The sequence below is a fragment of the Vulpes lagopus genome, chromosome 4 (genome assembly GCF_018345385.1).
Source record: "Vulpes lagopus strain Blue_001 chromosome 4, ASM1834538v1, whole genome shotgun sequence".
Classification (NCBI taxonomy): Eukaryota; Metazoa; Chordata; class Mammalia; order Carnivora; family Canidae; genus Vulpes; species Vulpes lagopus.
The window spans coordinates 35779949-35792289 of NC_054827.1; the positions used below are offsets into that span (position 1 = coordinate 35779949).

Here is a 12341-nt window from a genome sequence, read left to right on the forward strand (position 1 = left end):
TGGATAAAGAAGATGTGGTCTATGTATACAATGGAATATTACTCAACCATTAGAAATGAAAAATACCCATCATTTGCCTTGATGTGGTTGGAACTGGAGGGTATTACGCTGAGTGAAGTAAGTCAATCGGAGAAGGACAATCATCATATGGTTTCACTCATACAGGGAATATAGGAAATAGTGAAAGGGATTATAAGGGAAAGGAGGGGAACTGAGTGGGAAAAATTAGAGAAGGAGACAAACCATGAGAGACTCCTAAATCTGGGAAACAAAGGTTTGCAGAAGGGGAGGTGGGCGAGGGATTGGGGTAATTGGGTGACGGGCACTGAGGGGGGTACTTGATGGGATGAGCACTGAGTGATATACTGTATTTTGGCAAATTGAATTTAAATTAAAAAATGTAAAACAAACAAAGGGAGAGAGAGAGGGAGAAGCAGACTCCCCGCTGAACAGACAACCCAATGCAGGGCTTGATCCCAGAAAAATAAACAAACAAACAAACAATCTGTAGGTAAATTATTATTATTATTGAGTTAATAAGGTTATAGGATACAAGGTCAAAATACAAAAGTCACTGATATTCCTGTACACCAAAAATAAACAGAAAGTAAATGTTTTAAAAGTTAATATTTTTAGGTCCACCAGCGTGGCTCAATTGATCATCCAGCTCTTGGTTTCAGCTCAAGTCATGATCTCATGAGTTGTGGGACTGAGCTCTGAATGGGACTCCACACTCAATGGGGAATCTTCTTGAAGATCTTCTTCCTCTGCCTCTCCCCCTGCTCTCTCTCTCTCTCTCTCTCTCTCTCTCTAAAATGAATAGAACCTCTGTGCAGAAATCAATAAAAAAATGTTGATAGAAATTAAAGTACTCTTATACAAAATCAAGTTCAATGAATGGGACTATCAATACTGTTATCGATTTTTGCCAAATTGATTTTGAGGATCAATGCAATCACAATAAAATGTCAATAGAATCTTTTTAGGAATCTAGTAGGCTAATTCTAAAAATAGAGGGTTAACCACTCCTTAAGAAGAAAAGTAATTTAGGAGGACTTGCTTCATTTAATAGCAAGACTTCTCATAAAGCTACAGTAATTAATACAGGGTTGATATCCAGACTGATGCATAAATAGTCCAGGATAGATATACAGACCTAGTCTAAAAATACATCCATGCATCTAGACAAATGATGTAGAGAAGTGGTGGAGGGATAAATAGTGTTGAAATTGTGTATTTATGTGGGAAGAAAATGAAACTGTTCCCCTAACTCATGCTATAAATGAACATCATTCCAGATACATTAAAGAATTAACCGTGTAAGAAAAACAATGAAGCTGTTAGAAATTACTCTACAGAGAATACTATCATAATCTCAGGGTAGGAAAAGACTTCTTAATCCAGGCAGAAATAGCACTACCCATTAAGAAAAATATTATTGAACTAAATCACATTAAGAACTCTGTTCATCAAAAGGCACCATTAAGAAAGGGAAAGGGCAAGTTACAGAATGAGAGAAGATATGTGTACTGCATGTAACGGACAGAAGTCACATCCAAAATGCATAACGTACTCCCCAAAGTCAGCAAGAAAAAGAGAACTCAGCAGTAATACAGGGAAATGGCTTGAACAGACATTTCACAAAAGCAGACTTTCAAAGATCCAATAAACACATGAAAAGGTGTTTCATGAGAGACATAATTAATAATTCAGTAAAATGCAAAATATAACCACAAAGAGATTCCACTACACATTCACTGGATTGACAAAGACTAAAATAATTGAAAATATCAAATACTGAAGAGAATGTGTGTAACAGGAGCTCTCATAGAGCTGCTGATGGGAGGAAAAGAATTATGTGGTTATCTTGAGAACTCTCGGGCAGTATCTAGTACAACTGAAGTTACATCCTATCATCTAGCAGGTCCCCTCCTAGGACAGTACTAAGACAATGTCTGCAAATGTGTACAGGAGACTGACACAGGATTAAATATGGCCATATTGTCATGATAACCCCAACTAGAAATACCTCAATCTATGTCAACTTTAGAAGGTATTAATACATTTTGTACAGCCCCATGATAGAATATTGAATATTGCACAGCCACGAAGAGGAAGGAATCATAGTGACATGCAACATCAGAAACAAATTTGTTGAGGCAAACCAGATGCAAAATTCAAATTACATTTTTTTAAAGATTTAGTACATGTATTTTTTAGGTTTGTAAAATTGTCAAATATTTTTAGACCATCTGAACTTCTAGAAAATTATTCCGTTTGTGTTACAGGCTTTTTTAAAATGCATGATCCAATTTTATTCCTAAAATAGATTTTTAAATTTCAGGAGATAGCTATGAGGTCTGAATTAAAATTTTAGATACTGTAAACTGAAGAGTGAAAATGCATTCTTTTAAAACATTTTATTATTGAAATATAGTTTGATATACAATGTTATATTAGTTTCAAGAATACCACATAGTGATTGGACATTTCTGTAACTTACACAGTGCTTACCATGGTAAGTGTAGTCACCATCTGTCACCATATGAACAACATTATTACAATATTATTGACTATATTCCCTATGTTGTCATGATCCCATTTCTATAAAGTTCAAAACCAGGCAAAATGAAACTATGGTGTTTAAGAATGCATACCTGGGGCACCTGGGTGGCTCAGTGGTTCAGCATCTGCCTTTGGCTCAGGTTGTGATCCCAAGGTCCTGGGATCGAGTCCCATGTCAGGCTCCCTGCAGGGAGCCTGCTTCTCCTTCTGCCTGTATCTCTGCCTCTCTCTGTGTCTCTCATGAATAAGTAAATAAAATCTTTAAAAAAAAATAATGCATACCTAAGTAGTAAAATATTTTTTTAAAATTAAGGAAGTACCTATCACGTAAGTCTGGTGATTATCTTTGGTCAGAAAAGAGGATTGCAATGATTTCTGGGCTGCTGTACTATTTATTGAACTGATGTAGTTGTACAGAGATATTCACTTTAAACAGATGCATGAAGCTGTACATGTCTTATGGACTTTTATGTATATATTCTATTTTCATAATATAACAGACACAAAAAGATGCTGAGAACCAAGTCACTCTTCTTCTCTGGACATATTCACATTTTGGGGGGCTGTCTGGAACAGCAGAGGAGGCAGCCTGGGGAGGAGCCCGCTGAAGACCAAGTTGCTGCACCAAGGAGGATGGATCAGATTGATGAAGGCCATCCCATAGCCTGGGAGCCCTAACTAAGCAACTCAACAAAGATAAGCTATATACAGTGGCTGGTTTGGGTCTGTTTTGCTTTGTTTTCCTTTGTAATTTTTAGTAGAATTACTTCCTTAGCTCTGTAAAGTTGTTCTTGTAGTATTCCGTGTTATTCAGTTTTCACATTTACAACTTTCAATCAAGAGTCCTTTGGGCCTGTCAAGTTAGGAATCCTAGTCAATTTTAGTTACTTCCTGTAAATAGGAGCTAGACAAACTTTTTAAAAACGGTGTAATTATTCAATTTTACAAGTGGTCCTTGTGCTTAGTAAAACTTCCATATCTGCCTCCTACTTAATGTTTTCATTTTCTGTTAAACTATGATCAGATTCAATCATTTTGACATAATTGACTACAGCTGCTTTTATTTTTAAAAACTAAGGCAATCAACTTTATTAAAAGTAATACATTAAAAAAAAAGTAATACATCAATTAAACAATTAGAGAAATGCCTAGGTGGCTCAGTGGTTGAGCGCCTGCCTTTGGCTCAGGTTGTGTTCCAGGGTCCTGGGATCGAGTCCTGCATCAGGCTCTCTGCATGGAGCCTGCTTCTCCCTCTGCTTGTGTCTCTGCCTCTCTGTGTCTCTCATGAATAAATAAAATCTTAAAGAAAAAAAAATTAGAACTTGTACATGGGGCAGAGCCCTAGACCTAGCAAATAAGTGTTATGTATATTTTTCTTTAAACTTAGGATCCAATTAGAAAGGTTTTATATGAAGTTTCCAAAAATAGAAGATTCTGGGGCTCAAAAAGGTCTCTAAGGCCAACTTAAATAACTTGAGAAGTGATATGAATGGCTTGTGTCCCCCAACATTAACCAGATGTCAGTGTTTCAATGCATACTCACAGAAACACCAGCGAGCTGTCCCAGTGCGCAATTCTGTGCATTAAATACTGGCAACCAGCTGACGCCAGTTCATCCACTTGTCTTTGTTTGCTCATGTTTGTACATGTATAAACCCAAAAATGGTTGTTTAAAAATAAACATGTCATCTCATAGAATGTTTAAATTTTTTTTGAATGTTGCTTAAATGTGGCTTTCAGAGATGTCTGTGTAGTAGAGTTAAATGCTAGAACATTTTTTTCTTGATGACAAGAATATATTATCTCACACTTGAAGTTTATTCACAGAAATCGCTGGAAAACAATTCACGGAGGCTCTCTCTGCTTGGTGTTTTAAAAGATCTCAAAAACCAAAGCCCATCATACCCCAGGGTTTTCCTGATTTTAGGCAGAAATTACACCTGCCGCCTTTTTGTAATAGGCCTATGTAATAGGCCTTATGTAATAGGCATAGCAATATTTAGGCTCCTCATTAATATAGCAAGGAATTTCATCAAACCTGATTTATAGCTGTCACTTTGGAAAAGCCATGGGTTTGTGCTGCATTAGGTCACAAATCCATCCTGCCCCTTAACAGAAATTTATTAACAAATAAGTTTTGTTGTGGGGCTTGTCAGCTTTTAGTTGGATGACCATGCTCAAGAATTCCAGACATTTGCCAACATAAGAAATGTTACTGTATGTGGTCTTCTGAGTTAATTGAAAGAAATGTGTCACTTCAATTTTTAGTTTTCTTGAAAGTCACATCAAGAAAATGCAGTTTGCGTCCCCACCACCTGTCATTATCTTGCTTCTTCCTCTCTTCTGCCAGGTTTTTTTTCCACTATGCCTTTCCATTTTCATCACCGTTGAGCTGTATCTTGCACATTAAGGAAAGCCAGGAGGAAGAACTAAAGCCACGATACACTGCCCCAGCCCTAACATGGAGAACCCTGAAGACCCAGAGCGGTCTACCTGGCAGACTCCAGCGTTCAAGGAACACACACCGTTGTCACCATGCTACAGAGGACACGGGGCACCACCTGAGGTTCTCAGAGAGGCAAGATGCTCAAGAGGTGTAAGATGTCCTGGCACCCTAGCTACTGAGTGCAGGGCAATAGATCCTAGCACTGGTAGGCCAAGGCTGTCAGCAACATACATGCAGTGTGTGTATTATCATTTTCCTCCCACCATCTACCTTCTGATAGAGTGAAAAGGCCAGAAGGTGGAAAGTAAAGAAACTGAGATCATTCATGAGTTGGGCTATACATGGAATTATCCAATTTGATTTTTTCAATTTCGATTTTGAAGATTTTAAATGTAATTTAAATATAGTGTGGGGGGAATGCCTGGGTGGCTCAGCGGTTGAGTGTCTGCCTTCAGCCCAGGGCGTAATCCTGGGGTCCCAGGATCGAGTCCCACATCGGGCTCCCTGCATGGAGCCTGCTTCTCCCTCTGCCTATGTCTCTGCCTCTCTCGCTGTCTCTCATGAATGAATGAATGAATGAATGAAAGAAGTGGGGGTGTTAACACTTTAAAAAGTCTAGAATACATTCTTTGGGTCACATTTCCTTTGTAGCAAAAACAGAACTGCATTATGTTGAATTCACTTAACAGTAGCAAAGACAGGAAGCTTGTTTTGCAGACAGTCCACCAATGATTGCATGGTACAAGTAAGTCTTGGGTCCAAATCATGGTTACTTCAGCAAGCAAACACAAGGGAAACAGGTAATTTCTTTTCTGGAGATGACCTGACTCTAGGGCCTAAACCTTGAATGGTGTGAGACGGAGAACAAATGCCTGGCTATGGGTACCTTGCAGACACTTCGTGAACTCCTCAGAAGAGTGGCAGCTAAAACTTGTACCTGGCTCACTGCCCCACTCCCAGCTGTCAGTCTCTCAAAGCTAAATCTAATTTTCTAGAGCCTGCCTCATATTCCAAAATTCTAAATGAAGAGAGGCAAGTACAACAACTCGGAAAAGATCAAGAGATCATTAATATTCAAGACCTTGATTTCTGGCAAATCTTCCTCTGTGATGTGATCAGGTAAGCTGAGATGAGAAAACCTTGTTCCAATTCTAGGAGCCACTTATTACTGTATTTCTGCTCTTTGGTTGACTGAATTACAGTCCCTTTAAGTTTTCAAATGGATTTCTCTCAAAAATCCAAAGTGAGATTATGGTACCATTTTCACTGGAAAAGGAAACACAATCTATATTGTCAGCATTTAAATATATATATGAGCAAAGACTGGCATTTCAAAGTAAAGACCATGAACTTATACTCGGTGTATAAAGGGGAATGTGAAAAAGGCTAATATTTTTAAGTCTCTATTATGTAGAAAAAGAACTGGAGAGTTTAAAATATTTGGGAGAAAAATTGCACATGCAAGACAGACATCCAAAATGGCTCAACATAATTTATTTTTTTTATGTTAAAATGTACAGAGTTCTTTTGAAAGTACTTGCTAGAAAGGGGAAAAAAAAGTGATATTACATACAAGGAGAGGAAGGGAGACCGACTGGCCCAGGAGCGCATGACATGGAGAAATACAAAGGCATCTAGGCACCCCTTCCCCGTAGCTTACAAGTCACCATGAACAAAGTACAAAGAGGTTACAAAACAGGAAAAGCAAATATAAACAGACAGGAATAGACTTAGCTTCATTTGTACATGCGGCTTTTAGAGGCATCTGGAGCTCTATTCACACACTCTAGAGATCTCTTTAAAGAGAATTTTTATCTTTCTTAAAATAGTTTTTAATATTCTACAACAAAGATAAAAAATTTTAAAGATGGAATGAAATGAAAAAGCTCTTATTTTTAAAAGGCATCAAAGTCACTAACAGTGAGTTTTTAAATTTCTTTTTTAGAAGATTACCCAAGTTATCTTGCTAAAAATACATTTTTTTAAACAGAAGTGAAAAAATGACAGGTACCAATATTACTGTGTTGGATAATTTCTTTTATAATATAGAAAAGAACATTTTCTCTACAATAGTTCTACAGTCACAAAAAGGCTTGTGGAAAAGGGAGCTGCCCGATTGAATTTTTTTTTTTTAAAGAAACAAATGAAACCAAACACAACCGCAAACCAACTGAAACTGAATTCACGGCCCTCCTTTCAACAGCTTCTCCTTCTGCCTTGACCCACCCTCCTCCCAACATACCTCCCTCCCGGCCCACCCCGTCCCCACCCCAACCAGGAAGCAATGACAGAGCTGAAGATGTAGGGAGAGGGCAGCACAGTGCACTTTCTACATAGGATGACTGGGAACTGGAAGAGTATATACAGAGAAACTGGGTCCTACACAGCCTTGCACATGCTCAGAATCGATAGTGGGAAGATGTGGAATTCTGCCTTTTTCTACCTAACACGTTTATAATTGAGAAAGTCAATTAAAGTGTATAAAAAAAAAAACAACAAACCTGTGCATCTGAAAAAATTTAATGCCTAATTAGTACTTCAAAAATTTATCTATATAAAATGTACAAATAAAGGAGAGAATTTAATGCTTACAGGTATTTCTTTAAGCAGTACTTCCCCCTTTTGGATATTTGACTGCACATACCAAGTGGTATAATAGTTTCCATCTTCTAATGATGGAACATATATATAGATAATATATATATATATATTTTTTACCTATCCCTGGAGCAAGTAATAGGAAGAGAATGGGCGAACTGGCTGCACGAGAGAAAAGATAATGGGAGTTGGAAGCAACATAGGAACCTGCTAAAACCCTGCTGTCCAGATTTGCCCTACTATGCTGGTGGTTGGTTTATCCCTCTTCTCTTTTAACCACTCACAGGAGAGGGGCTGGTGCACTCTGATTCACAGGGAATGAACTCAGGATCTCAAGACAAATGAAAACTAGAGGTATGTATCATTTAAGTAGCTATAAAACTCACACCATGATCTCCCTTCTGTCATCTCTTCCGACATAAACAGTGTCAAATGTTTGTCAGGTATTTTTCAAATCACTGAAATGTACAGTCATCCATCAACACTTTAAGTAAGAGGCTAATCACTGGGGACTGCTGTTTGGGTTTAGTCAGAGTCGAAGGCTCAAGAATCAAGACCCTTAGCATCTCAAAGTACATACTTAAAAACAAGAGGCTGTATGGAATATGTGTTATGGCTGATTCACCAGGTGGTAAAAAACAAGAGGTATATTTCCTCTTTTTGATTGTTAATTGACCATCTTTATTCCTCCAAGGCGGGATTAGGATTGCAAACAGCTTTCCTCTGAGATTCTGCTGTTAACTGAGACTTACAGTATTTTTGTGTCTCTGAGTGCTGAGTGGGAATAGTAAAACAAAAACAAAATAAAAAGATAAAAATTATATTACACTTGACTTAAGAAAAACAAACATTTCAATGTAGTCCAACTATAAAGAAACATTCTTGGGGAAAAGTTTCAAGAGGTGTGTGTGTGTGGTGTGTATGTGTGTATGCTTGTGCGTGTGTGTGTGTATGTGTGTGGGGGGAGTGGAGGGGATTTTAAAAGGAGAAGCATTTTCCTGCCTCGCTTTATTAATAATAATAATAATAATAATATTAACAATAATAATAAGTTTAAGGAGCTTGGGTTGTTCTCCATGTCCCCATCCGAGTCTCCCGTAAGTGCCTCCTGCTGGAATGAAGTAGGAAATGAAAGGTTGGGTCTGGAGGAAAGGGTCTGGTTAACCCCCGAGATGTATATATAACATTTAAAAATGACAACATTGGGAGCTGCAAACAGTGAGGGGAAACACACATTTTAAAATAAAATAAAGATAATTCGCTTTTACACAAATTCTGTCCATGTGGTATGTAAAGAAAGTAAGGCTCTTTTTAATTATGAAAAGATTTTTGTGCATGTTTCCCCTATCCCCAAATCCATTTTTAGATGAGTTCTATTGTAAAATGTTCAAGATTGTGAAGAAAACCAAAACCCAGAACAAAATGAACCCAAAAAAAGAGAAGACCAGGTTTTCTAAAAAATAAAATAAACCAAAGAAAAATTCCTCTAAATCTACAGCAATATTTTAACTGGAAAAAGGTCCATTTTTCTCTGGTTTGTCAGTATAAAAGGTTCCTTTATTTATATATATTTAAGTTTTTAGTTGCAAGTTCATCTTGCTCATCTTCTCATGTAAGGTCCATTGAGTGACTGCTTGGGCACGCCAGCAGCATTCATGTAGCTGTGATGGGAGGGGCCAGTGTACATCATGTTTCCATGAGGGTTTGGCTGCATAGGCTGCTGGGTATAGGCCTGGCTCCCCATCATCCCCATCTGCATCTGCATAGGATACTGTGCTGTCTGGTTCATGTAGGCAGGGTTACTATGGTAACTGCTGTTCATCATGGGCTGTGTCATCCGATAGCTGTTCATGGCATTCAAGGTGTTCATATTCATGGAATTGACGTTATAAGCGGGGGTCGGCATCAAATTAACCCCCATGTTCATGCCACGCTGAACAGCCAACGCACGAGGGCCGGCCTGCATGGCAACCGCTGGTGGGCTGCGGCCATACAGCTGCTGCTGATGAGCAGCTGCAGAGGGCAGTGGCGCGGATTTGGAGCGGATGGAAATGTGCCCTTTGACTGGCATCTGCCCTTGCAACCTCTGGGTGTGAGGAATGCCAATGTTGGTGGCAGACATGTTGCACTGTAGCAGAGGTGACGTGAGGTTCATGGTGGTAGATGCCAAGTTTGGGGGCGGTGTCATGGTGGCTTGTGCTTGAGGGGTTCCAGCTAATGGATGAGATGGAGCTAGCTGAGCCAGTCCTGTATTAGACAAAGAAACACTGGTTGCATAGGAAGTCACAGCAGGAGAATGGCTATAAGGCATGGCATGAGGGTCCATAATGGTGTTTGTCAGCTGCTGCAACTTGGCTAAACTGAAGGTGGCTGATGGTTGAGAGTAGCTGCCAGCACCAAAGTCCCCTGGAATCCTCTCATAAATACTTATGTTCCCAGTGCTTCCCGATTCAGGGATCTCCATGATCATGGGCGCTGGAGTGAAACTGTTGTTCATACTGCACTGCGACAGCGGGGGCTGCTGCTGTGGCGGGGGCGGAGGCTGTGGCTGCTGGGGCTGGGGCTGTGGTGGTGGTGGGGCGGGCGGCGGTGGCTGCTGCGGCTGCTGGGGGGGTGGAGGCTGTGGTGCTGGTTGCGGCGGTGGCGCCGGTGGGGGCGGCTGCTGCTGCTGCTGCTGTTGCTGTTGTTGCTGCTGCTGTTGCTGCTGCTGCTGCTGTGGGGGTGGGGGCGGCTGCTGCTGCTGGTTACTGGGGGGCCTCTCCACCACACAGCTCTGAGGTGACTTGATGTTGCAGTTGGCTGCCGCAGGCTGGACGCTGTTCTGCTGCATCATGCTGCAGCTGTTGCCTATGTTTGCCATTTGCTGAGTGACGACACAACTGTTCTGGGTGAGGCTGCTGGAGGACGACAAGCCACCGTAGGAGCAGCTGCTCTGCGAAGAGTTATTCCCACAGATGCTGCCACCCATTGTAGAATCGTAACTGCTGGGGTTCTCGTAGTTTTCTGTGGTGCTCTCGATGCTGCCCAGGTCACTGAACCCACTGTCCACCACCTGCTGAGAGTGGTCTGATACGGAAGGCACATCCATCATGGGGCTGGTCTCCATGTTCTGCATAGAGGGTGCGGACAGGGATCCTTGCTCCGGGCTGATCTGGGTGTAACCACTTTCGAGGGCAGGCACGTTGGGACTACTGACTGAACGGACCGACTGGCTGGGATGAGACTGAACGGAAGATATGGGACTATTATGTTCTGAAGCATGGCAGTCTTCAACCATTGACATCTGAGGGTCTTCATCAGCCTGGGTATAACTCTGCAGGGTCTGACATGCTGCCAGAGTTTCTTCACAGTCCTGGTAGGCTCCCTCGTGCTCGTTACTTTCTTCTTGAGTCAAAGACTGCACTGCTTGCACGGTTTCTAGATCCAGTTCACTGTGAGGAATCTCTTCTTCCTCTTTCAGCTCAATTAATTCTTCCTTAGAGTTTGAGTCTTCTTCATGATCATCCTCAGACCCTGGCATATGCTCTGATACCATGGATGTTTCATGGGAAGTCTGTTCCTCTTCAGAATCTGGTTCTGTTTCATCTTTATCCTTTATATTCTCCCTATTGCTCTGAATATTAGTATCTAAAAAAGACTCCTGACTACCGGGCTCCTCCTTGACGTCTTCTCTAATGGGTTGCTCCTCTAGCTCTTTTTTCTTGGTAGGTTCCAGATGACCATCATCTTCATCATCTGCATCATGGTCCTCATTCTGGTTTGTCTCGATAGCCACTTCATCCTCTTCCTCTTGCTCCTGTTCTTCCAGTTCTTGTTGCTCCTCCTCTGATTGCCTCTGCTCCTCTGAGACACGGGGCTTCTCTTCTTCCTCTTCTATCTCAGGCTGTTTTGTTTCTGTCTCAGGACTGTTGCTATCCACTGGAGAAGCTGCTCTAACTTCACTGCTGGTTGTATCTTCTTCTTCTCCCTCTTCAACCTCTTCTGCTTCCGCGTGCATCTCCTCTTCTTCCTTCCCTTCTTCAGTTAAAGGCAAGTCTTCTTTTGGTTCCACAGTTTCTTCATTCTCTTGAAGTTTGGGTTTACGTCCTTGTTTAGGAATGGGGACTATGGGCTCAACAATGCATTCTTGAGTAGAAATGGGTATGATTTCCCGATTCAACTTAAATCCTGGTTTGCGACCAGGTCTTTTCTTCCAGTGGATAGGTTTGCGGCTTTTGCCTTTGGGCCACCCCTTTTTCTTTTTCATAGGCGTGGATGTATCTGGCTCAAGTTGAGAATCTTTCACATCACATTTTCTCAAGAGAGATACTGGCTTTAGGATAGGAGTGTCTATACAGGAGGGATAAAAAAAGAAACATCACATTAAAAAAAAAATTACAAGATTTTGTGTTTGTACTAGTGCCTTTTTCTGAGATCATACATGCAACAGAAATGGTTTTACTAATCATCACAAACTCCTGATTACCTTCACTTTCAAGTTAAGAATTGAAAGGACAAACCTAATCAATGAGCTCTTCTAAAGTCACACAGTGACCTGGCTGAACAATGAGAGAATCCCAGTCAACGCTCTGCTGCCACCCACTAGTTAAAAATCAGGTTTATCATCACCAATCGCACGGCTTTAAGAAGTTAGTCTGTATGTCAGTTTTCTCCTCTAGCAAATGGAGATAAGCTGTGTAAAGATGCAAATGCTCGGCAGTTATTACAACTACTTCAGACAAGCAGTATTTAC

The 12341-nt window shown here is 40.7% G+C and overlaps 1 protein-coding gene across 3 annotated transcripts in view; it reads right to left on the bottom strand.

Annotated features, from left to right (window-relative positions):
* Positions 1–6483: 6483 nt before the first annotated feature.
* Positions 6484–12341, bottom strand: part of KAT6A (lysine acetyltransferase 6A) — a 117263-nt gene continuing 111405 nt past the window's right edge. For all 3 annotated transcript variants that reach the window (XM_041751691.1, XM_041751692.1, XM_041751689.1), the window contains exon 17: positions 6484–11938. In XM_041751691.1, the coding sequence (XP_041607625.1) occupies positions 9210–11938 (2729 nt within the window). In that variant the 3' untranslated portion in view covers positions 6484–9209. The remainder of the gene's footprint in view (positions 11939–12341) is intronic.